Source organism: Pongo pygmaeus, chromosome 19 (assembly GCF_028885625.2).
Source record: "Pongo pygmaeus isolate AG05252 chromosome 19, NHGRI_mPonPyg2-v2.0_pri, whole genome shotgun sequence".
Taxonomy (NCBI): Eukaryota; Metazoa; Chordata; class Mammalia; order Primates; family Hominidae; genus Pongo; species Pongo pygmaeus.
The window spans coordinates 71,498,823-71,525,288 of record NC_072392.2 but is presented as its reverse complement, the minus strand read 5'-3'; the positions used below and the strand labels follow the sequence as shown (position 1 = coordinate 71,525,288).

At 52.4% G+C, this 26,466-nt stretch overlaps 2 protein-coding genes across 7 annotated transcripts in view; both read right to left on the bottom strand.

Annotated features, from left to right (window-relative positions):
• Window positions 1-5,926, bottom strand: part of ARHGAP23 (Rho GTPase activating protein 23) — a 94,734-nt gene extending 88,808 nt beyond the window's left edge. The window contains exon 1 of the mRNA XM_054456406.2: window positions 5,812-5,926. Coding sequence (XP_054312381.1) covers window positions 5,812-5,820 — 9 coding nt within the window. The 5' untranslated portion in view covers window positions 5,821-5,926. The remainder of the gene's footprint in view (window positions 1-5,811) is intronic.
• A 13,478-nt stretch (window positions 5,927-19,404) lies between these two features.
• The window catches only part of SOCS7 (suppressor of cytokine signaling 7), a 54,860-nt gene continuing 47,798 nt past the window's right edge, over window positions 19,405-26,466 (bottom strand). For all 6 annotated transcript variants that reach the window (XM_054456064.2, XM_063656890.1, XM_063656891.1 and 3 more), the window contains one exon: window positions 19,405-25,473. The gene's annotated coding sequence lies outside the window, so the exon portion shown is untranslated. The remainder of the gene's footprint in view (window positions 25,474-26,466) is intronic.

Here is a 26,466-nt window from a genome sequence, read left to right as displayed (position 1 = left end):
GATGAGGAAGGAAACACAGACGGGGGTGTGATGCTGGAGGGGCTGCCCAGAGGCGCTTCCGTGCTAGCCTGGTTTGGGGCAGGGAGCTGAAGCAGCGATGTGCCATGGCCACTGTGGCACATAAGGGGAACAGGAATGGAGGGCGGCAAGCAAAGGGATTCTGGGAGAAAGGTACCAAAGCAAGGGGCAGGGGCAACAAACAACAGAGGCTCTGGGACTTGGTGAGCAGGAAGAAGGAAATGGAAGAGTGCAGGGCAAGGCCAAGGCTTGGAATATCAGGTTGTCTAGGGTGTTCACAGAGAGAGGGGACAAGCCAGGCACGAAGTCCTTTGTATATGAGATCCCAGTTAAGCCTCACAAAGGCCTGTGAAATAGATCTCAATCCTCATTCTACGGATAAGGAAAATGAGGCCCAGAGAACTCAAGTATCTTATCCAAGGCCATACAGGATTTGAACCCAGGCATTTGGGCTCCAGGGCCTACACACTTAACCCGCAGGCTGTGAGGCTGGTGGAATGGTGACAGGCTGCTTAAACCCTGGGTCCATCTTCTGGAAGAGAGGCTTGAGCTAGAGACTGGTAGTCCCTGAGACCAGGGGTGTGGTTCAGATTCTCCAGGGAGAGTGAAGAGTGAGAGGAACCCTGGCTTGGGGGTAGGCAGAGAAGGAGGAGGCAACAAGGACTGGGAGGAAGCAGGCAGCCAGAGAAGGTGGCACTGTGCGGGGGCAGAGACAACAGCCTCGGGGGCCAGTGGGTGTGGGGGTCGGACTGTGCAGGGAGGAGGGGCCCCAGGGAGGAGGGAGTCGAATCTGCCCACTGAGCATTAACAGGAAGGGACAGGCGGGCAGCACAGGTGGGTGTGGACAAGGCAGGTATCTGTTCGGGTGGGGAAGACTTCAGCAGGCTGTTGGGTTGAGGAGCAGGTGCCAAGGAGAGACAGCCGGAGGGGACGCAAGGAGGGCATGATGAGCGGACTGGAGGAAAAAGTATCTGGAGGGCGGGGCTCCAGAGGAGGAACCCGGGTTTATGATGTCCTCAAAGGAGCGCTGAATCAAGAATCTGAAGACCTGGGTTCAAATTCGTGCTGCACCCTCCCCACCCCCAAGCCCCCAGTAGCTGTATGACTTTTGAGAACAAGTACATTCTCAGAACCTCAGTTTCACCCTCTGTAAAATGAAAACGATAAGGCCTTCTCGGCCTGCCTCTGATTTGAGGCTCACATTTGACAAAGAATCTGAAAAACTCTGTGAGCTGAAAAGGAAAAAGCATAATGTATGAAAGGTGTGTTATGGGGCACGGGCACCTACACCTGGCCCCAGCTCAGGCCCTTCCACCAAAAGAGAAAGAGCATCCCCTGGTGGAGAAGGACGGCAGGGCAGGACTAAAGGGGACAGCGGTTCTTGCACTTTCATAGCTTCAGCCCCCAGGTCCTCTACTTGTCCCCCACAGGCAACACCCCCACCACAGTTTGTATCTCCAAAGCGAGAGGGGCCCCATTTAATCAAGTCAAAAGACATTTATTGGCCAGTTGCGGTGGCTCACATCTGTAATCCCAGCACTTTGGGAGGCCGAGGAGGGCAGATCACTTGAGGTCAGGAGTTCGAGACCAGCCTGACCAACATGGTGAAATCCCATCTCTACCAAAAATACAAAAACTTAGCCAGGCGTGGTGGTGTGTGCCTGTAATCCCAGCTACTCAGGAGGCTGAGGCAGGAGAATCGCTTGATCTGGGGAGATGGAGGTTACAGTGAGCTGCGATCATGCCACTGCACTCTAGACTGGGCGATAGAGTGAGACTCTGTTTCAAAAAAAACAAAAAGCAAAACAAAAAATTAGCCAGGCATGGTGGCACGTGCCTGTAGTCTCAGCTACTTGGGAGGCTGAAGCAGGAGAACTGCTTGAACCCAGGAGGCAGAGGCTGCAGTGAGCCGAGATCGTGCCGTGGCACTCCAGCCTGGGTGACAGAGCAGAACATCGTCTCAAAAAAAAAAAAAAATTATTGAGCACCTAGTACATGCGAACTGCTGTGTTGGGTGGTAGGGAGGGAACCGTCCCCATATTCCACGGAGGGCAAAAACACAGCAAAGGGTGCCTGGGATGGTGCTGAGATTGTGGTGCAAGCACAATGTTGAGCAAAACAAGAAGGGGCCTCCAGTGACTAGGGGAGGATGAAGGGGTCTTGGGAGGCAGGCAGGGTTTGTCCTAGACCTCAAAGCCCTCTACTAGCAAACGTCAGAGAAAGGAGGGAGAGGGTGGGGCGCAGGCGCTGGCCACAGCCGCAGACATCCCATAGAGTGAACCTCACTGAGCATCTTTAATGATGGAGGGTGGGGCAATGGTCCACTCAAGATGATGCCAGTTCCCACTCATCCCTGGTGTCAGGTCCCCCAGGAATCCTGTGAGAAGAATCCCACCTGAACACCCCTTGGGGAGGGAGGCTGAAGACCCATGGCCAGGCTGGGGCCAAAGAGCTCTGGTAATCTGCCAAGCAGCTGGGGCCTACGCAGGAAACCTCTGGACAGCTGGCTACGGCGGGAGCAAGAGGCTGCATCTTCTCTGAGCCGGCAGCAGGGTAAGCTGGCAGCAGGGTAAGCAAGCCACACCCAGCGAGGCCCCATGTCAGGGCAGGAGGTGGCCGACAGAAAATCCACCCCTGCCACTCTGAACTGGCCATCTTTAGGGAAACTATGTTTGGGAAACCCAGCCCAGCAGGCTTTTCACTGTGTGACACCCTGTCAGGGAAGGCCGGTGGCACGGACCGTGTGTATGAGTGAGTGTGCGCAAGGCTCAAAGATGCCTTACAAAAACCATGCCGTCACTCAGCAGGGGCTTGCAAACACCAAGACGGAGAGGAAAGGAATTAAAATATGTTGAGCACCCACTATGTGCCAAGCTCTTTATAAACATTATTTCATTTAGTCCCCATGACAACACTGTAAGGTGGGTATTATTAGCCCCGCTATGTAAATGAGGAAACAGACCCAGAGAGGCTAAGTAGCTTGTCCAAGATCTCCCAGCTAGGATTCAGGATTCTAGCCGAAGTCTGATGTTGCTCTTTCTATCGAATGATCCCTCTGGGAGGGGTCAGGCCAGGGAGTTCATTCCAGCTCAGGATGCTAAATTCTACGGTTCTACATAGGGCTTTTCAATTCTTCCTGCTTCTGTTCCAGGCTCCCAGCCCCTGCTCAGCCCCACCTGGTCCCTACACATCACTGCACATGGGACCCACCCTCCTCCCTGTCTCCATTTTGCCTTTCTGGAAGGGAGGAAGGAGAGGAGCAAAGAGGAAAGAAGGGGAACATAGAGGAAGGGAAGAGAGAGGAAGCAAAGGGGAAGGGATTAGAGAGGAGACTCCCACCTCCCCGTCGAAACTCTGGAAATCCCCCTGCAGCTGCTCCCCTCTCCTCTGTCTGGCCCTGAGCCAGCCCTGGGTGGGAGTGTTGGGAGTCAGATGAGGAGAAAAGAGGGGCGGGACTGACCACAGTGGGGCAAGCCCCTCAGTCCTGGCACTCACCCCACCCAGCAGTTCCAGCCCCCGTGAGGGATTCCAGGCATGCTCCCCTTTAAGGAAGCCCTCCATGCCAAAATCCACACATACCAAACAGACACATCAGCGGCTCACGCACTATAAAAGGATTCTTTGCTTTACAAGAGGGCTCAGCACATGGGAAACTTAAAATAGGAGCTTCTCCTGGTGCAATGAAAGAAGCTCTGATTTCAGACACACTCCATACACACCATGCTTCCGGTGCATCCAGAAAGCTGGGCGTTAACCACATCAGCCTAGGCACCTCGGAGAGTGTGCCGATCATCAGAGTCCATGTCTGTGGGGAGGGACCTCACAGTCCAGGGGACAGGCTGAGCTGCTGTGCTTGGCAGAGGTGTCCTAGGACATCTAGAAAGGACCAAGAAGCCACCACTTGGCATAGCTGGCAGAGATTTCACAGCAGCCCAGAGAGGATGAATGTCCAAGGCTTCCCAATGATTCTGTAATGGAGCCAAGGGCAGAAGCCCAAAGTCCTGACTCCCCTTGAGGTTTCTCCTCCCAGGGGAGGGGACAGGGGAGCAGGCTGTGGTCTGTCCTCTGGGAAAGGGGAAGCGGCTGATCCCCAGAACAGTTACGGAAGGCTGATGATGGCCAATGATGGGCAGATGGGCTACTTGGAGGAACAACTCAGGCTGAGCTGCAGGTCCGGTGAGATGCATTTAGGATTCTCTAGACAGGAAGTAGTAGGGGCCCCTAGCCCTGCCCCTCTTTTAAAAAAAAATCCAGGTGAAATTCACGTAACGTAAAATTAGCCATTTTACAGTGAGCAATTCAGTGGCATTTACTACTCTTCCCTCCCTCCCCGCCCTACCACTATTTTTGTGTTCAGTCAGTAATGACAATAGCAGCCAGGCCTGGTGCTCTGGGGAGCTGCCATTGGCCATTTGAATTAATGCCCAAGATGCCAAACAGGCCTGGAAACTGGACCAGCCACAGCCCCGCCCCAGACTCACACCCAGCCCAGGGAGGATGCCTAGAGCACTTTATGCCTCCCAGTGCCCCTCTCCAACCCCCCAGAACTTAGGGTCACCCCTTCCGCAGACTCCACCTCCCCCTGACTCCTCACCCTCCACTCCTCCTCACGCCTCTCCTCACCACCATCACAGGCCACCCACAAGCCCTCTGCCAGAGTGACAGGGGGCCTGTGCTCAGCCTGGAGGGGAGGGTCTCAGAGCTAGGGCCCCCAGCCACTGCTTTAGGCAGAATAGTCCCAAAGAGCTTGGGCCAGGAAAAGAAGGGAGTTAGGGCGGCTGAGCACTGAAAAGTGTGTCCCAAATAGAAAATCTATCCCGCCTCTCCAGACCCCACCTGAGACCTCATCCCAAGTGGGGGTTGGGAAGGGAGCTAGGCAACCCTTGGAGCAGCCCCCTCGCTCTGCCCCCCATCAGGTTGCTGGCCTTTCTTAGATCAGGGTGCTGCAAGTGAGGATACAGCCCCTTGCTCACTGAAGGGGACTGGTCCGGCTTGTCTGGGATTTGCTGAGCTCCGTGCAGGGAATGAGAACTCTGACCAGAGGGGGTCTTCATCCCCGCCCACTGAGCCCAGCCCACAATCAGTGTATTCTGATGGAGCCTGTGTGAAAGGAAGGCAGCATACCCCTCCCAAAACCTGGCTGGGGCTGCAGCTCTGCCTTTGGGGTGCATTTGGAGAAAGCCTCCTAGCCCACCCCATCTTTTCACTGACATGAAATGGTGGCAGCAGCTGCTGCAGCTGCTGTGACTGGGAAAGGAGGGGAGCCGGGCTGGAAGAAACCCCTTGATGTGTAGGGGGAGGGGACTGGCATATCTTGAGGTCCCACCAGGAGGGACTGGGGGTCAACGAACCGGTAGTCATATGGCACACAGCCCACCCACTCCTTCATTCTGCAGAGCCTGTAGCCTTCTTGGGCCTGGGTTCAGGGAGCAGGGGCTGTACCCTTACCAAGAGGGGATGGAGGTTTCTCCGTGTGGGTGATCTCTTTCTGGAAAGGGGGTGGGGAGAGAGGTGCCCTCTGCACACGCCTCCCTGGGTGTCAGTGATAGGGGAGTACTCGTGTGTGTGTGTGTGTGTGTGTGTGTGTGTGTGTGTGTGTGTGTGTGTGTGTGAGCTCTGTGTCACATCAGTCCCATCCCTCCCCCAGAGCCCCCGCTCCGCCCGGAGCTCCAATGCCCCAACCCCTCCCTCGGTGGCGGCCCTCGGCGCTCGGCGCGCCCACCTCGCCGGGTCACAACGCCCGCAGCTCTCTCTCCGCTCTCGGCCGCGCACCCACGCCCGGCGCCCGCTCACCTGCTCCATGCTGGGCCCTGCTATGCCGTCCTCGCCGCGCCGGCCCCGGGGGGCGCAGGGGGAGGCGGCCCCTCCATGCGCCCTGTCCGGGCAGCTGCACCCGGCGACCGCCAAGCGCAAGGAGCGGCTGGTGTCAGCGCCCGAGCCCCCTCCCCGCCCCGCCCCGCCGGCCCCGCCCCTCCGCCCGCCCCCTCCCCTCCTCACCCCGCCCGGCCCGTGGCAGCACCGCGCACCGGCGAGCACACGCGCTCACACGCAACCGCACAATCGCACGCACGCACGTGGGGGCACACACACTCGAACACACACACAACGCGCACCCGACCCTCGCACATCCCGAGCTCGCCCGCTCCGGCACCCCCTGTTCTGCCCGTCCTGGGGGCGCTGCTAGGGGAAAGGAGACCCCGGCAAGCGAAGCCCCTGTCCTCATTCCTGAGGCTCATCGGAGTCGGAAGGACCCCACTCTCATGCTACAGGGGCCAGAGAGGGGCTTGCCAGAGGTCTCGCCGCACCTTGGCAACAGAGCTGATCCCAGTTGATCCCAGACCAACTGCCTCTCAAGCTGACGACTCGCTGCAGGGGGTGACTGACAGCAGGCCAGAGACACCCAGAGCACTGGGACTCAGGGAGACACTGTGCCACCCCCACCTCGAGAACGCTGTGGGAACAGGGAGCTGTCGCCAACGTCCAGCCTATAGTCGAAGGTGTTCTGAGGCCCTTGGCTGGGTGTGGGAAAAAGAGATCGGGATTCCTGTTGCCCACCCAGTAAGCCATGTTCCTGGCACTTGCCAAGCAGGAGGAGAGGGTTGATCTGTTTATCCACTCCCAGAGAAGGGGGATCTGAACCCCCAGACACTACTGGAGAACCTAACGTGTGGGCAGCGGGGCCACCCACTCTGGTGAAGACCAAGGAGATGGCAAAAAGACACCTTCGCTCTCCGACACCCTCCATCAGGGGTGGCTCCTGACCACCCACTGCCCTCTGTTCTGCCTCTGACAGGGCAGGGCAAACTGAGAGGGGCATCACATAAATGGTCATGTGAGAGGTGGGCACGCTGCCCCAGGCAGGGGTATGCAGTCCCCAGTGGACAGGGGTGGAAATTAAACTGCCCTGAGGTGGGCACGCTGCCCCGGGCAGGGGTACGCAGTCCCCAGTGGACAGGGGTGGAAATTAAACTGCCCTGAGGTGGGCACGCTGCCCCGGGCAGGGGTACGCAGTCCCCAGTGGACAGGGGTGGAAATGAACCTGCCCCGAGGTGGGCAGTGGGGCGGAGGCATTGGTTTACACGGACTGGCTGCCCACACCCCCGGGCCAATACCCAGGCTGGCATGAAGGTGGCTTCACCACTTCTCACTGAGCCCTGGCCTTTTTGTTAGGCACCAGAGGATGAGGGAGAGGGGGTGGGAAGCTGAGATGGGGAGAGTTAAGATCCTCAGTGGCTCAGACAAAGGGGGCTTTATAGGCTGGGTGTGGGGGGCATGTTGGGAGCAGGAGACAGGAATGTGGGCCAGGGAGGCCCTGAGCTCCGGGCAGCCGATTTTGGGGCTGAAGTTGGACTCCCCCAGCCTCCCATGCTGTGGCCCTGCAGGGTATTTGCTGCTTTGCTCCTGGGACTACAGCCAGGAGTACCCGGAGCCCTCATCCCTGGCCTCCCCTGGTGGCAATCTGGTGGGCACTGCCCACGCATTCCCAGTTTTCCCTGACCAGCTGGCTGCCGCCTCTCTTGGCTTCCCCACCAGTGCCCTCCCAGTGGCCTTGTGGCTCTTGTCTGCTACTCAAGGACCCCGCTGGCTGCCTGGGGAGGGAGGGACAGACTTGGGTGGGGTCACAAGGCTATGAGGTCAATGGGGCCCTTTGTCCCTTCAGACGGAGCCTGTCTTGAGCTAAAGAGACTGGAGACAGAGAAGAGTGTCAGCCAGCAAGCCTGCCCCTCTCCCTGAGCCGCACTCTCCCGGCCTGTGGTGTAGCGGGGCCCTGGCTGTGGAAGCCAGGCTCCATTCTCTCCAGTTGGTTTCCCTCAGGTTCTCTTTCAGTGCTGAGGAAGTGAAAACAAGAAGGTGGTGGCAGCGGTAGCCACCCATGCTGGGCCTCTGAAACAGTTGTTGCTTGGCCAGGCCTAGGGTCTGGTGTTGGGCTTTGCAAGATCAGGGACTGCATGTCCTCAGAGATGCTAATCTGGCTCTCAGGAGTAAATGCCTACTAGCCAAAGTCATGGTGGCTAGATTGCTAAACCCAATGCTATCTTATCAACACACCCTGAACACTGCAGTAAGCTTCACAAGCAGAGCCCCTAAATAGAGAAGGGATAGTACCACCCACAGTCTCTGTGCCAGCCTGCAGGGTCCACAAGTGCAGCACCCCCAATTCTCCCTCCTCCCTGGAAGGCTGGATACCCTAGTGCTTCTCTTCTTCTACATCCCAGAGGGACCAGAACCTTCAGCAACAATGTTGCCTCAGAGGTACAGCAGTGTGAAGAGGGGCAGGGCTCATTTGATATGAGCCCAGGCTGGAGTGCAGTGGTGCAATCACCACTCACTGCTGCCTCGACCTCCCAGGCTCAAATGATCCTCCCACCTCAGCCTGAGTAGCAGGGACTACAAGTGCATGCCACCATGCCTGGCTAATTTTTTATTTTTTTAGAGACGGCTCTCAGTGTGTAGCCCAGGCTTCCATGGATATTTATTATTTATTCTATCTCTTTGATAAAGTTAAAATAGGATACTTATCTCTTGATGAGTGTCTCGGCCAAAAACAATCTTTTAGGGGTTTAAAAAAAAATGTTCTGGGTGGGTCAGCGTCGAATTTTCCAACCATCTCTTCCAGAGGCTTCAAGAGGGAGGCAGACCAGGATTCACCTCCCAGACCTGCCATTTAATATTCACATAGTTTTGGGCAAGTGTTCTGACCTCTCTGCCCTGCAGCTCCCTTATCTGTAAACCAAACATGCTAACTGCATCACCTCACAGAGCTGTTGAAAGATGACATGAGAATGTGAGTCTAAAATGCTTGGTCTACTGGTGGGCACAGAAGTGATCAATAAAAGTTAAGCACCGGCAGGGTGTGGTGGCTCACGCCTGTAATCCCAGCACTTTGGGAGGCCAAGGCTAGCGGATCACCTGAGGCCAGGAGTTCGAGACTAGCCTGGCCAACAAGGTGAAACCCCGTCTCCACCAAAATTACAAAAAATTAGCTGGGCATGATGGTGCATGCCTATAATCCCAGCTACTAGGGAGGCTAAGGCAGGAGAAATTCTTGAACCTGGGAGGCGGAGGTTGCTGTGAGCCGAGATTGTGCCACTGCAGTCCAGCCTGGGTGACAGAGTGAGACTCCATCTCAAAAAAAAAAAAAAAAAAAAAAAGTTAAGTGCCTTCTACAAAGGACTGAATTAATTCATCTTATGTTGATTATTATTAGTTTTAGCTCAGCAGGTGACGATTTCTGACCTTGTCCCCAAATTCTAGAAGGCTATACCCTGGCTACAACCAGGTGTTCCCTTTGCGGGTGGCACCTGCTTTCAGCCAGGTGGGGGCTAGAGATGAAGAATGGCAGTTTCCAGCCCGGTGCTCATCCCTGCCCCCCAGCCTACTTCCTTCCACCTCGGTAGCCTCCAGGGCTCCCTGGGGAACAGGGAGAAGGTGGAAACGGAGCTAAGAGCCATGGGTAAGGCAGACAACTCCCGGGGTGCCATGGGCCTAGGAAGGGAGGAAGGAGGGGGATTACCCAGGAGGGAGTGGAAGGAGATGAGAGGGAAGGGGGGGGCGGCGGGTGGCGGGCCCCACTCCTGCACCTGCTGCTCTGAGAACAAAGCCAAGAATGATGCAATCCTGGCCTGGTGCAGCTGAGGCTGCAGGGCCCCGAGAGAGAAGTGGGTGTCAGGGGTGGGGAGGGCAGTGGGCAGCAGGGCAGGACGACTGACCTTGATTCACAGCCAATGTGTGGTCCCTTCATGAGGCCCCTCAGCCTCCTCCTGAAGCCCCTCACCCAGGGCCAGACCCCTCCCCAGTAGTCACAGCCACCTAACAGGCAGGAGTCGGGCATGATGCAACCAGGCCATCACTCCAGGCAGTCTCCTCGGAGGGAGGGGCATGAGGAGAGGCCCAGACGATGGTGTCTCCGAGGCCCCATCCGGCTCTCAGGCCTCGGGCGGCCGGTCTCTGCCCGCACCCTCTCCATACTGGAGACAAAAGGGCAAAGTCCTCCGAGAAGGTGAGATGGGAAGGTTCAGGAGAGCCCTAACCCGGAGCCTGCACAAAATAGTGTCTATTTATAGAATTAACTAGAACCCGCAGCAGACACGGACATGGTCCCGGGCCCCAGTATCTCCCATCAGCAGCCATCAAGCCAGCGGGGGCAGAGTGCATGAACGTGGCATCCACCGTCCCCAGGTGTCCGCCTCGGCCCCCCAACTCTGCCCCAGAGCTAGGAGAACAAAGGCTTCTCGCTCTCCCTCCACCTGGAGGAGGGGGTCGTGTCCCACACACCAGGGCCAGGTGAGGGATGCCTCATGGGCCAGGGTCCCTGAAAGGGCAGGGCGTTTAATGGGTTAACAGAAGAGGACTGGAGACACCATGTTTAGGAATATTTAAGTCCGGCCTCACCCCACCACCACCGAGGGGACCTGAGGGAACAGCAGGGTGGCTTAGCCCTGAGGAGCCACTAGGTGGCAGGAGAAGCCCAATGACTCACTCAGCTCTGCCCACGGCCACCAGCAGCCTCCGAGCCCTTCCCCACCTGGAAGCTCCCTCCTTTTTCCCTACAGCCCACCCCTCTGCAGCCTCCGGTCAGAGGAGCTTTTCATTCTTCCTCTGCCTTTGGCAAAAAGAATCTCAATCCTAGTTTTCAAAATACTGCTAATAGGGCCGGGCGCAGTGGCTCACGCCTGTAATCCCAGCACTTTGGGAGGCTGAGGTGGGAGGATGGCTTGAGCCCAGAAGTTTGAGGTTGTAGTGAGCTACAAATAGCATTGTTGCTCTCCAGCCTGGGTGACGGGCGAGACTCTTTCCCTCTCTCCGCAAAAAAAAAAAAAAAAAAAGCCCGCTAATAATAATGATCATGGGGCCAGGAACGGTGGCTCATGCCTGTAATCCCAGCACTTTGGGAGGCTGAGGCGGGTGGATCACCTGAGGTCAGGAGTTCGAGACCAGCCTGGCCAACATGGTGAAACCTAGTCTCTACTAAAAATACAAAAATTAGCCAGGCGTGGTGGCAGATGCCTATAATCCCAGCTACTCAGGAGACTGAGGCAGGAGAATTGCTTGAACCCAGGAGGCAGAGGTTGCAGTGAGCTGAGATCTTGCCACTGCAATCCAGCCTGGGTGACAGACAGACACCCCATCTCAATAGTAATAATAATAATAATAATAATAATAATAATAATGATCATAATCAGTGCCCAGAGAGAGAGAGAGAGGGAGATGACACACATTTGAGACAGAGTCTTGCTCTGTTGCCCAGGCTGGAGTGCAATGTCACCATCACCACTCACTGTAGCCTGGACCTTCCAGGCTCAAGCAATCCTCTCACCTCAGCCTCCTGAGTAGCTGAAACTACAGGCGCACGCCACCATGCCCAGTTAATTTTTTACTGTTTATGGAGACAGGGTCTTGCTATGTCGCGCAGGCTTTTGTGGGTATTTATTGAGTGCTCAAGATGTACCAGGCATTTTACACATGTCTCATTTACTCACACGTGAGCTAGGAAATAAAACTCAGGAGGAAACAGACCAAAAAAGCATAAATTGCCCAAGATCACACAACCAGCAGGTAGTAGAGCTGGGACTCAAACTTGGGTCAGCAAATCCTGGGCCAGGCCCTCCCCAGAAGTCTTAACAGGCAGGCAGGAGCATGGGAGGAGGCAAAGAGCCTGTGGATGCCCCTGAGATGTCTCATCTGCTATCCTCACCACCCCTCTCCCCCACAACCCCTTGAGATTCTAGGAGGGTGTCTTAGTCTTGGGAGTGAGATGTGAAGAGGTTGTCTAAGAGATTCAAGCTCACAAAGCCTCTGCCCTGGCTGAGAACCACAGCACCATCCTCGAAGCCTCTCCTCCAGACTCCACAGTGCATTCTGCAGTCTCCCCCACCAGCATTGCTGAAAACAGTTCCCACATAAACTCCCATTCCAACATGGGAGCTCCCCAATCCAGGCCCAAAGGTGATTCCAGCCCAGAAGACCTTTCCCCACTGCCACCTCCCTCCTGGCCTGGCTCTGCCTCTGACGTGCTCCATGGTTTTTGGCAAACATTCACAGGTATCCCTTCATGTGCTTGGCTGGGGGGTGAGGGTCATCCCGGAAGATGAGCAAGACACAGAGCCCACTCTCCACATGCAGTCGGCATTTAACATGTCCAGAGCCACATGGGATCCCAGTCAAAGAAATATCTGTCCCGTATCCAGACAGGTTTTTGTTTGTTTGTTTTGAGACAGAGTTTCGCTCTGTCACCCAGGCTGGAGTGCAGTGGCTCAATCACAGCTCCCTGCAGCCTTGATCACCTGGGCTCAATCAATCCTCCTGCCTCAGTCTCTTAAATTGGTTGGGACTACAGGCACACGTCACCATGCCCAGCTAATTTTTTTTTTTTTTCTTAGACATGGGGTCTTGCTGGCCAGGCGCAGTGGCTCACGCCTGTAATCCCAGCACTTTGGGAGGCCGAGGCGGGTGGATCATGAGGTCAGGAGATCGAGACCATCCTGGCTAACATGGTGAAACCCCGTCTGTACTAAAAAAATACAAAAAATTAGCCGGGCGTGGTTGCGGGCATCTGTAGTCCCAGCTACTCAGGAGGCTGAGGCAGGAGAATGGCATGAACCCAGGAGGCGGAGCTTGCAGTGAGCCGACATCACGCCACTGCACTCCAGCCTGGATGACAGAGTGAGACTCCGTCTCAAAAAAAAAAAAAAAGAGATGCGGTCTTGCCATATTGCCTAGTTTGGTCTTGAGCTTCTGGGCTCAAGCAATGCTCCTGACTCTCTGTTTTCTTTTTTTTTTTTTTTTTTGAGACCGAGTCTCCCTCTGTCACCCAGGCTGGAGTGCAGTGGCACGATCTCGGCTCACTGCAACCTCCGCCTCCCAGATTCAAGTGATTCTTCTGTCTCAGCCTCCTGATTAGCTGGGATTACAGGTGCCCACCACCACGCCCAGCTAATTTTTATATTTTTGTAGAGATGGGGTTTCACCATGTTGGCCAGGCTGGTCTCAAACTCCTGACCTCAGGTGATCCACCTGCCTCTGCCTCCCAAAGAGCTGGGATTACAGGCATGAGCCACCATGCCTTCCCCATACTCCTGACTCTTAAAGTGCCGGGATTATAGGCATGGGCTACTGCACCGGGCCCATATATCAGGTTTTTCAATATCAGGGCGTGGGGGAGAAGAGGCACCGAGAGATGACACCCACTGCATAGGGAAACATCTTGACTTTATCGGTCTCACACACAGGACAGCTGTTGCCAAAGACCTTCCTACCGATTTCCAAACCTTCTCAATGTCCCCCAAGCTCAGCTATTACCATTCTCTCTTACTTTTCTCTCCCAGTATAAACCTAGCTAGTCTCTCCCGTTCTCCCATCATCCGTGGATCTGCAGAATAAGGGCCCAGAGACAAAATCAAGTTTCTCAGCAGTGCAGGGGCCAGGAAGCCAGGCCTTGACACCCACCCTCCACCCTGACCCTGATGAGATGAGAAACCCGGGATGTAAGCCTAGGATGTGAGAAGGGGGCCTGGGTTGAGCTCTCTTTAAATGCAGGGTTTCTGTTAAGTGATAACTCAGCAGGGAGTAGCAGGTGGCTCAGTGCAATCTCTGGCCACTGGACCAAGCCAGCTGACCCTAGATCAGTAGCATCTTCCATCCAAGAGCAGCGACAGCTCTGTCATCCTCTATGATGCCAAGAGGAAGCAGTCCACATCCCAACTCTGGAACATCTTGGGTTACCACTGTATACTTCTTTCTTTCTCTTTTTTCTTTCCCTCCCTCCCTCCCTCTCTCTCCCTCCCTCCCTCCCTCCCTTCCTCCCTCCCTCCCTTCCTCTCTCTCTCCTCTCTCTCTTTTTACTTTTTTTTTTGGTCAGAATCTCACTCTGTTGCCCAGGCTGGAGTGCAGTGTCACGATCTCAGCTCACTGCAACCTCCGCCTCCTGGGTTCAAGCGATCCTCCTGCCTCATCCTCCACACACAGGCATGTGCCACAATGCCTGTCTAATTTTTTGTATTTTTTAATAAAGATGGGGTTTCACCATGTTGACCAGGCTGGTCTCAAACTCCTGACCTCAGGTGACCCACCCACCTCGGCCTCCCAAAGTGCTGGGATTACAGGCGTGAGCCACTGCATCCACCTTGTATCACATCTTTCACACTCCTACTCCAACCATGAAAATTTCAGTCTCTTGATAAAGTTTTGCAGAAGACTGACATTCGGGGCCGGGCGCAGTGGCTCACGCCTGTAATCACAGCAATCTGAGAGGCTGAGGCAGGTGGATCACTTGAGGCGAGGAGCTAGAGACCAGCCTGGCCAACATGACAAAACCCAGTCTCTACTAAAAAATACAAAAATTAGCCGAGTGTAGTGGCGCATGCCTGTAATCCTAGCTACTTTGGAGGCTGAGGCATGAGAATCACTTGAACCTGGGAGGCGGAGGTTGTAGTAAATTGAGATCGTGCCACTGCACTCCAGCCTGTGATAAAGTGAGACTCCATCTCAAAAAAAAAAACAAGAGGAAAAAGACTGGCATTTGGTGACTAAAAATCCCCACCTCTAAACAATCCAGTTGTCCAGTGTGAAAGGTGGAGATCCAGGTTCAAGGACTGGCTGACTAGAGACCAGGGAATATTAGCAACATTCCTGGGAAGGGGGCTGATCTCATCTCCTCAACTTACCACCACCTTGGCATGGCCATTTAACTGTGCCAGGCCCTGAAAGTGGGGAGAGAGATGAATAGGGCACTGTCCCTCGCAGAGGTCACAGTCAGAACAAGCAGGCAGAGATAGATGAACAAATGTCATAAGAGAGGAAAGAGCCATTTGTTTGTGGCTAGTGACAATTCCAATTCCACAGAGTGACCCTGGGGCAGGGTCCTGAAGAATGAGTTCAGCAGGTAGAGAGGGTGACAGGTAAGGGTCCTCCAGGCACAGGGTGAACCATGAGAGAAGGCAGAGTTGCAGGAGGGATGCCATGATTACAGGCTTCAGGTCACACGTGTCAGGGAAGGAGAAACAGCATTGGAAGGCAGGTCGAGGGTCAAGATTTCAATGGGGATTTCTCTTGGTTGAAAGACATCAAAGACTGTAAACTAAAGAAATGACACCATTGGGCATGGTGGCTCATGCCTGAAATCTCAGCACAGGCCAAGGTGGAGGATGCTTGAGCCCAGGAGTTCCAGACCAGCCTGGGCAACATAGTGAGACACTGTCTCTACAAAAAGATTAATTAGCCAGGCATGTTGGCCTGTATCTTAGTCCCAGCTACTCAGAAGCCTGAGGTGGGAGGATTGCTTGAATCTGGGAGGTTAAGGCTGCAGTGAGCTGAGACTGAGCCACTGTACTCCAACTTGGGAAACACAGTGAGACCTTATAGAAGGACATTTTGAAGGACTAGAGAGGAGAAACAGGAAGCAGGAAGACCAGTTGAAATTGTCCAGGTTCACAAAGAATACCTAGTGAGGACATGGCAATAAACAGACGGATGGTGAAATCATAGCTTCAATGGGAATCTGTGCAGCAGAAGAAGCTGCACAATTCCTCTCAAAAACCCCTTGGGAAGGGGCTCCATTAGGGATCAGCTAGTGCCTCTCCTGAGCTGGAGTCAACTCTTGTGCCTTTGGCTGAGCACCAGTGAAAACAGTTGGTCTTCAGAATCCACGTAGTACAAATATGCACTAGAATCCTTATACGCGAGATGCTCACACTATGAGAGGCTGGAGGGAACCAAGAGACATAAAACTTACTGTTCCCATCTCACCTTCAATCGGGGGGGACACACAATGGAATGAATGAGGAATCTCCGGCACTATTACTTGCCAAGTGCTTATCATTGAATTCAAGTAAGTATGTGCATGAGAAGACTCCATTGCAGAGGTTTGATGGAACAGCCTTTGTGATGAGGAGATGAAGCAGGTAGTTTCAGGTTTGGAGGTGAAGACAGTGGGAAGGGGTTTTATTTGGGGCCCATTGTTTCCAAAAGAATGCTAGGCTGGGCACAGTGGCTCATGCCTATAATCTCAGTGCTTTGAGAGGCCAAGGGGGAAAATTGCCTGAGGCCAGGAATTCAAGGCTGGAGTGAGCTGCCCTTCAGCCTGGGCATCATTAGCGAGACTCTTTCTCTATCAAAATTAAAAAAAAAGTTTTTAAGTTAGCCAGACGTAGTGGCACATGCAGTCCCACCTACTCAGGCGGCTGAGGCAGGAAGTCAATGCAACTGGTCACCCAAGAGCTCTGATGGAGCTGCACAAGGAGATGAGTGTTGTTTTTGTGCCTGCTAACACAACATCCATTCTGCAGCTGATGGATCAAGGAGTAATTTCAAGTCTTATTTATTTATTTATTTTTCTGAGATGGAGTCTCTCTCTGTTGCCCAGGCTGGAGTGCAATGGCGGCTCCCTGCAACCTCTGCCTCCCAGGTTCAAGTGATTCTCATGCTTCAGCCTCCCAAGTAGCTGGAATTACCGGCATGCATCACCACACCTGGCTAATTTTTGTATTTTTAGTACAGATGGGGTTTCATCATGTTGCCCAGGCTGGTCTTGAACTCCTGACCTCAGGTGATCCACCCGCCTCGGCCTCCCAAAGTGCTGGGATTACAGGCATGAGCCACTGCGCCCAGCCGCAGCTTTTTTTTTTTTTTTTTTTTTAGATGGAGTCTTGCTCTGTTTCCTAGGCTGGAGTGCAGTGGTGGTGTGATCCTGGCTCATTGCAGCCTCCACCTCTCAGGTTCAAGCAATTCTCCTGCCTCAGCCTTCTGAGTAGCTGGGATTACAGGTGTGTGCCACCACACCCAGATAATTTTTGCATTTTTAGTAGAGACGGGGTTTCACCATGTTGCCCAGGCTGGTCTTGAACTCCTGACCTCAGGTGACCCGCTCACCTTGGCCTCCCAAAGTGCTGGGATCACAGGCGTGAGACACTCCACCTGGTCCTCAAGTTTTACTATTTAAGAAATACATTCATGCCGGGCGCAGAGGCTCATGCCTGTAATCCCAACACTTTGGGAGGCCAAGGCGGGCAGATCACGAGGTCAGGAGATCGAGACCATCCTGGCTAACACAGTGAAACTCCGTCTCTACTAAAAATACAAAAAATTACCCGGGCGTGGTGGCAGGCTGCTGTAGTCCCAGCTACTCAGGAGGCTGAGGCAGCAGAATCGCTTGAACCTGGGAGGTGGAGGTTGCAATGAACCGAGATCACGCCACTGCACTCCAGCCTGGGCGACAGAGTCTCACTCTGTCTCAAAAAAAAAAAAAAAAAAAAAAAAAAGGAAATACATTCCTCTGATGGATCTGGGCAATGCAAATTAAAAACCTTTTGGAAAGGACTTGCCATTTTAGATGCCATTAAGAATATTCATGTCAGGCGCGGTGGCTCACAATTGTAATCCCAGCATTTTGCAAGGCCAAGGCGGGTGGATCGCCTGAGGTCAGGAGTTCAAGACCAGCCTGGCCAACATGGTGAAACCCCATCTGTACTAAAAATACAAAAATTAGCTGGGCATGGTGATGCACACCTGAAATCCCAGCTACTCGGGAGGCTGAGGCAGGAGAATCGCTTGAACCCAGGAGGCGGAGGTTGCAGTGAGCCGAGATCGCGCCATTGCACGCCAGCCTGGGTGACAGAGCGCGACTCCATTTCCAAAAAAAAAAAGATCATTCATGATTCATGGGAGGAGGTCACAGTATCAACATGAACAGGAGTTTTGAAAGAAGTTAATTCCAACCCACATGGATTACTATGAGGGGTTCAAGACTCCAGTGGAGGAAGTAACTGCAGATGTGGTGGTAATAGCATAACTAGAATTAGAAGTGGAGCCTTGAAGATGTGACTGAATTGCTACAATTTTATGATAAAACTTAAACAGATGGGAGTTGCTTTTTTTTAAGGGACAAGACTGGGTCTTGCTTTGCTGCCCAGGCTGGCCTTAAACTCCTAGGCTCAAGGGATCCTCCTGCCTTGGCCTCCTGAGTAGCTGGGGCTACAGGTGTGTACCATCACACCTGTCTGGAGTTACTGCTTATGGATGAGCAAAGAAAGTAGTCTCTTAAGATAGAATCTACTCCTGGTGAAGATGCTGTGAACTTTGTTGAAATGACAACAAAGGACTAAGAATGGTACATAAACCTAGTTGATGAAGCAGTAGCAGGATTTGAGAGGGCCGACTCCAATTTCGAAAGGAGTTCTACTGCGTGGAAATGCTATCGAAAAGCATCACATGCTACAGAGAAATCTTTTTTGAAAATAAGAGTCAAATCATTGCAGCAAACCTTATTGGTGTCTTCAGAAATTGCCACAGTAGGCCAGGCGCAGTGGCTCACGCCTGTAATCCCAGCACTTTGGGAGGCGGAGGTGGGCAGATCACGAGGTCAGGAGATTGAGACCATCCGGGCTAACACAGTGAAACCCTGTCTCTACTAAAAATACAAAAAATTAGCTGGGCGTGGTGGTGGGCGCCTGTAGTCCCAGCTGCTCGGGAGGCTGAGGCAGGAGAATGGCGTGAACCTCGGAGGCGGAGCTTGCAGTGAGCCGAGATCGCACCACTGCACTCCAGCCTGAGCGACAGAGCAAGACTCCATCTCAAAAAAAGAAAAAAGAACAAGAAATTGCCGCAGCCACCCCAACCTTCAGCAACTGCCACTCTAATCCATTAGCAGCCAACAACATTGTGGTAAGATGCTTCGTAAGCGAAAAGATTACAATTTGCTGAAGGCCCAGATGATCGTGTTTTTTAGCAATAAAGTATTTTTAAATTAAGCACATTATTTTTTAAGATTACAGACTTACAACAGCATAGTGTCAACATAACTTTTATACCCACTGGGAAACCAAAAAATTTGTGCAACTTGCTTTATTGTGATGTTCACTTTATTGCGGTTGTCTGGAATGGAACCCACAAAATCCCCGGGATATGCCAATACACACATTCTCAACCAGAGGAACAACCTGGTCCCTTTGTCTCCGAAGAGCACAGCTTAAGCAATAGTAGGCTAGAAAGGCAGCAGGAGGGCTATGGGTTGAACTTAGGAAAAACCTTGGTGCCAGCCACAGGGAATACTAGGAATGACTGCTATGGTAAATATGAACTCTCCTTAGGTAGAGCCCCACGCCAATGCTCACCAAGACAAAAAGGCCACAGGCACTCAGCCCCAGAAAGCTCTCGGGAATGCTCCTGCACTTCCTAGGGAAGGAGAAGGTAGCTCTGAGCAGTGGCCATCAGCCTCAGGGATTTTTCAGCACCTCTAATTCTGACAAGCCTAGTGCTGGGTGCACTCTGCTTGGCTGACATCACAGGGATCACCCATTCCCCAGGGCTGGGTCATCAGATCCTATTGGGGCAAGTCAGGAGTCACATGAGATGGGAGAGGGAGTAAAAAACACCAAACCAAAGAACATGAAATAATTTCTAAACATTTTTATTTCAAATCTCTTTTCACCCCTCCCCAAAAAGACATGGGTAGGTACAGAAATCATAAAAAGGAGATACAAACACAAGAGTCAAATGTCTCTCGCACTGACACTTACAAAAAACTGGGAATTGTACATGGGGTTTCCAAACAGGACCTGCAGCAGCTACTAATGTCCCTTTACGAGAGTCAAACATGCCTATTAATACAGTATATACAGACACCCCATTCTGGAACTAATCTACAGGGACATCCCTAACCCCACCCCCTCTATCCCCAGAAAAATACCAAAACACACCCAAAGTGCATTTGTTTTGTTTATATCAAAACCTCTTTCCCTTTCCCCATCCCACCCTCAGACCCTCCCACCCTATTTAAGATTGGCCTGCAAGTCTATTTTAACCATTTAGTATTTTTTTATAGTTTATGAAAATAAATTATACAGCAACTATTTTAATAAATTAAGCACAAAAGGAAGGGTAAAAGAGGAAAACTAAATGGGAAGACAAAAGCCAGGCCACGCTTTGGCTTGGAGGAGGGCAGAGGGGGGGCTAACAGAGACAGAAGTGGTTGCAAGGGGTGGCTCCCTTTCTGGTGAAAAATTGGCAACCACCCCGAGCCCAGAATGACACCCCTCTTCATCGAGTTTCTTAAAAACAACCAAAAACGTACAGCAGTGGCTATGCCACAGGCAGCACCAGTGTGGGCATTCCAACAGCCAGCTAACCAAAGTGGCACCTGGACCCTACCTGTCCCTTGGACAAGGTTCTCGGCCTAAGAGTGAGGGGCAGGTCCCCGCCCAAGGGAGCACCAGAGATGGAGGAGTGAGACCAGGCTTCTGCTCCACCTGAGCTGGTTAGGGAGCTCAGGACGAAGCTCTGAGCAGGGCAGTGTGGTATGTGATGATCCCAGAGTCTGAGGAAGAGTGTCCTAAGTTCCTCACACTCTATCTCCAGGAGGAACTACGATCGCAGTCCAGCTGCAACCAAACATGCATGTCTTCCCGCCGTGGCTGGCTGCTTTCTGTCTGCCCCTCCAGGCCTCTTGGTGTTGTGGAGGAGGGGGTAGGAGAGGGAAAGGGAATGCAGGTCCCCTCTAAACCCTCTAGAAATGAAATGGGAGTGAAGCAGGTCACAAACTCAGCATGCAGGGCTGGCTTCCCGGGAGGTAGATGGGAGTGGGACGGGATAGCAGGTGTGGAGAGGACGGGAAGGGAAACAGGAAGAAACTGAGCAACACCTACCAGGAAGGTCAAGAAGCAATGAAAAGGACAAAGACAATATGAAATCTGCATGAAAAGACAGGTCCTTTTCTGGCAGATTAGAGAATCAACATTTTCAGTACAACTCATAACGCTACTTTCCTAACTGCAGTACCCGAGTCCCCAGCGCCTGTCTCTATGATCCAACCCCCATTTCACTGCTCCCAAGACTTTGCTCTCCATTTTATCAAGGCCTCCGATCATTTTGTGCTGAGTGTGAAGGCTCCAATGTGAAAGCAGGGTCTACCACAGGGACGTGCAGACTTGACCTTTGTGGCCCAATCATTTTATAGCTATCGCGACGTAGGAGGGGGGCACACTTTTCTTTCTTTTTTTTTCTTTTTCTTTTTTTAATAAAAAAGGTTTTACTCCCCAGGAGCAAATAAATCATTTTGAACTACTGATAAACACTGCTGCAGTGAAAAGAAAGATGGCTACATGTATGCAATAGCACAAATTCAGTGGAAGAACAGCTGTGTTGACGATTAGAGATAAAAATCACTTATCCATTCCCTCCTTTCCCACAAACCAAACCCAAGGATTCCCATAGGGAAAATGTCTAACTCAATAGCTCCTCCCTTACATGACAGGGGGCGTGTCATTCTCTTAGCAGTGGAAAACAAATGCCAGGTCTCCGCCCAGTGGAGATGCTCTTAACACCCCAACTGGTAGCAAGACTTCTGCAAATGAGGACACACACACACACACACATGCATATGCACACACACAGACTCAGACCTCCTTCCAGCAGCCATAGACCTTTATCCCAGTGTCTTGTCCACTAACTTTAGGGCTCCAAAGCTAAGGTAGAGAGGCAGCAGGGAAGGGAAAGATCTAACTGAAGGAAAAAGCTCCTCCTCTCCCCAGTTTCTGCAGGGAGCAGAGGGCTTCAAGCAGGCCATGCTTTCCTGGGGGCCCTGGGGTGAGGGCTGACACGGCTGGATTCCAGGGCACTTCTGGTTCTACTCCCACCTCTCACCCCTAGACCTGGGAACTATAATTACCCCCACTCCCTAATTCTTCCTGGATGTCTGTTACAGGGGTGTCTGCAGCTATCTCCACACCATCCCCAACCTCAAGGGGGGCTTACATCATTAGCCCAAGTGAAATGTAGGGAAGGGGAAGGAGCAGGAGCCATGCCGGAGCTTCCCTTGGCCACACCTTTCTCCTCAGGGAGGTGGCGCCACCTCCATGGCTCAGGTTCCAAGATGTAACATTCACTTGGCCTAGGCACAGGCAGGTGACCAGGCAAAGGTCAGCACCAATGGTCCCAAAAAGCCAGCTGCCACCCACTTATCTAGTGCCCACACCAAAACCCCCGCCCGCCTACTCCTGTGCTACCAACACAGCACACGAATTTCAAGTAACAGCAAGTTGTAGCAGTAGTTGTCACTGGCTCACAGCGGCTCACTCTCAACCTGAGGAAGGTTACAGTAGATCAGTCATAAACAGGTGAGGGTTATACAGGCACTGAGGCCACTGGTATCACCCACCCACAACTTAGAAATCAATAGTGGGTCACTAGATGTAAGCCTTTTCCAATTTGTGACTTGAAAATACAACCAGAAAGGAATTATTTATTTTTTCTGAGATGGAGTCTCACTCTGTCGTCTAGGCTAGAGGGCAGTGGCGCGATCTCGGCTCAGTGCAACCTCCGCCTCCTGGGTTCAAGCGATTCTCCTGTCTCAGCCTCCCGAGTAGCTGGGACTACAGGCGCATGCCACCATGCCCAGCTAATTTTTGTATTTTAGTAGAGATAGGGTTTCACTGTTTGGCCAAGCTGGTCTTGAACTCCCAATCTCACGATCCACCCACCTCAGCCTCCCAAAGTGCTGGGATTACAGGCGTGAGCCACCGCGCCCAGACCTAGAAAGGAATACATTTAAATGAGCTCTGCACAGCACTGGCGAAGGAGGGGCGGGCCTGGTCGGGGAGGTGAAGGGCAGGTACTGGCGCACCTGTTCCTCTGCTCCATTTACTCTCTGACCAGGCTGCATCCCAGAGAGCTGGCCCAGCCCCATGCCTCCCCCTCATCTTCCTCTAACTGCTCTGTGCAAGGCCACCCATGCAGGCACCAAACATCCACACCTGACGAAGACTGTCTCCTCTTGTGCTGCTGTTTTGCAGCCCACTCCACAGAGAAAGGACTAGGCTGCGGCCAGCGCTGGGACCCGTGCACTGACAGATCACAGACACAGTTCAACACGACACTCCCCAGGAGAAAGGTGGGTGGTGAGGTTGGGTCACACCTCCTCAGTTGGTTTGTTTTGTACCTGAGTGTATGAGTTCTCCAGAAGAAACCCCAGTAACACAGGGGGTGCGGAGGCTCTGCCTCCCTCACATGGCCTGAGCTGACCATAGTGAGGCCCTGGCAATGGGCAGGAGCCTTGCTGACTCCTTTGGGCTTTGGGCTCCACCTCACCATCATAACCCCTAGGCACTCAGGTCTGCCTGGTGGCTGGGAAGCTTCCATCTAGACAACCACACTGGAAAGGATTCTTTAACCATGTTGCTCTAACAGGGCTGTGCACTGTTCAGTACATGCCATGCAGATTTCTGCTTCCTTGCTTTTGTTCATGTGTTTTTCATCTCACTGTCTATCCCGCCATTGACTACAACCCAAAGCCTCAGAGGCACAGAACTTTCCCAGACCATCTGGTCTACCCTGATCTTATCTACTATAAACGTCTTTAGATAGTCCTTGATTTTCTGCTTGATGTGCAGCAGTCACCTAAAAGCTCCCTTAGGCCACAGATTACGCCTTTTACCTTTTTTGTTTTCTACAATATCTAGTGCAAAGCCAGGCACACACACACTAAAAAATAATATTAAAATTATGGGTGGTTGAAAAGGAACAAAAAAAAAGAAAGATCCCAGGCTGCATATCAGCCACCCAAGGATCTCAACGGATTCTAACTTCAGGCTCTATATTGGGGTGGCACTTCCTGCAAGATGGCGAGTTATATTACTTGTACTCTCACGGGGCAACACTCACATGCTAAGCCAATTTCTGGGATCACAATCTTGCTTAGTTGGTAATACTACCATGGAAGCCAAGGAAAGAAGAGGTACCACATGACAAATCAGAGGTGGGCTGTGTTTATGGTGCACAGCTCATCTTGTGGGCCACCCTTCCACAGTCAGGTAATGGTGCAAGTTTCCTCCCTGTTCAGCTACAACGAGGAAGACTGGTCACTCCACGTGGGACTAAGGAAGAAGGCAATGCTCCCAGATGAGGCGGTCCTATAAATTACCAAGACACTGGGGCCCCACCCAAACCATCAGGAAGCCACAAACCTGACATTAGTATCTGTCTTGTGAGACGAGGCAACTATAAGCACTGGGAACCCAGAAAGAGTCTCACGGAACACATGCAAAGGAGTCATGAAGACCCAACAGCTCCACTGTTACATCTCAATAGCAAACCTCTCCCCAGAGCAGCTCTACAACAAATGAACTCACAATGTCATATGAATTGGCCACGGCCAGCTGCAGAAACCATTTAAGACCACTGGAGTTTTTCTCCCCGCTCCTCCTGAGAGCCGGGACAGGCAGCTCTCAAATCGGCATCTGGCAGACTTTCCAGTGAGTGGAGACCAGCAGGATCTGATCCGGAAATGTCTGGGTTGCTAGAATGAACACAAGAAAATACAGAAGCCCTTGCTACCTCCCATCCCAGAAGTGGGATGGCAGTGATAAACCTAAAAACGTGAGATGTGATGCTCTCCTCTGACCTAAGGAAATCCCATGAGGGCTGCGTTCTGAGAGCTTCCTCTAGGAAGAGCACAACTGTGGGAGCTGCATTTCTCACCTTCCTCCACATTCCCCCTCACAAGCTGACAGGCACATGGAAGTAACATTCACTCCTAAGTCATGAGTACAGTTTGCCATGAAGAACGGAAACATACTCCATTAAATTCAGCAGCCCACGATTGGCTCTGAACCGCCCAGGTGATGAGAAACACGATTGCCATGACAGCTGGCAGAAGCAATAGGGATGCTGTTACCATGATCAGAGTGACATGTACAGTTATCTCAAGGTGGAATGTGTTGAGAGCAGAGGAAGAACGGGGTTAACTTCAGGTCATGGAACTTAAGGAATTAAGTAAATCACAACTAGTACAGTTTCCATGAGAGGTGTTTCTGAACTCAGGTTCCTAAACCTTAAAAAAGGATGCAGGAGTCACTACTTCTCCCAGCTAAGGCCAATTGCTAGGTTTGCCCAATATTCTTTTCGAGACCACCCACCCTCCTTTCTCTCCTGCTGCTACAACAGCTGCCCATGGCAACAAGAGGCAGATTCCCCCTTCCTCAGGAACTCCCAGTCCTTTGCAAACCTCAGGCCCCTCCTCCCATCTTCCAGGCCCATAGCACAGACTCTAACTCTGCCTTTGGCACCAGCTGAATGGCCGTCCCCTGTTCCCTCCTCCCACCCCTTCTTTGGACCTGCTCACCCTTCGCACCACTTTCAATCCAACGGGCACAAACCCCAACTGCCTTCAAGGTGAGTTTTCCATACCAAGTAATACAAATATCAAAAACAAAACTTCTGAAAAAGAAACAGTGTTGAGACTTCTTCCAGTTTTCCAAGGAGCCCCTCCAGTCCTAAGATGCCCAGGGGTGGGTGTGAGGTGGAGCCCCATGCAGAGTACCGTCATGTGCTTCTTCCAAGCCCCAGGGCTGTGTGGGGAACCAAAGTCTCTGCACAGAGAATCCCAACCTTCCCGTTCCCTCATTTTTCCTCTTCTTTTCATGGTAGCTTAATTTGGTTCTTCGAAGCTGGAGCTTGGCAACCAAATGCCTAGGTAAAAAAGGAAAAAAAATTACAACAGTTCAACAGAATAGAACCAAAATGGAGTGAAATAACAGCCAGCCACTGGAGGTGGAGCAGCACACCTCAAAAGGAGAATGGAGCCTGGAGAGCTGAACGCTTCCATGAGGGCCACATGTGACTAGGGATGCAGCAGTGGCCTTTGTCAGGGGGACCTGAGCAGCCTATGACTTGGATGACAAAACAAGGTCCTGAAATAACTAATAAATATATCCTACCACATTGCATAAATTCTCTCTTTCCCTTTCCCTTACCCCTTCATCTCCTACCCACTTTTTCCCTGAGGCTCAATTGCTCTAGGGACTGAAAAGGGAAGTGAGCCCCTGGAGTAACCCCTTTTGAATCTGGCAAGAAAGAGCTCTATATTTCTTTCTTTTTTTTGAGACGGAGTCTCGCTCTGTCACCCAGGTTGGAGTGCAATGGCATGATCTCGGCTCACTGCAATCTCCACTTCCTGGGTTCAAGCGATTCGCCTGCCTCAGCCTCCCAAGTAGCTGGGATTACAGGCGTGTGCCACCATGCCTGGCTAATTTTTGTATTTTTAGTAGAGACAGGGTTTCACCATGTTGGCCAGGCTGGTCTCAAACTCCTGACCTCGTGATCAGCCCCCCTCGGCCTCCCAAACTGCTGGGATTACAGACGTGAGCCACCACACCTGGCCAGAGAGCTCTGTATTTCTGCAGCTTCTGTCAACTGCACAGGGTTGACACAGAAACACAAAGGCCACTGTTGCTTCCACCTTCCGACTTGAGACAGGCACTGTTCTAGTCATTACTCTATGGCCTGACTCCAAACCCCTGGCATGAAATTCCCCAGGTAACAGCACACATAGACCAAGCAGGCCATTCAGAACTCCCAAATTAAAATCAGCCTGAACAACAAGAAGTCATAAAGGCCAAATTTCATACCCTAAAGACCTTTCCCGATGGGGCACAGTGGCTCATGCCTGTAATCCCAGAACTT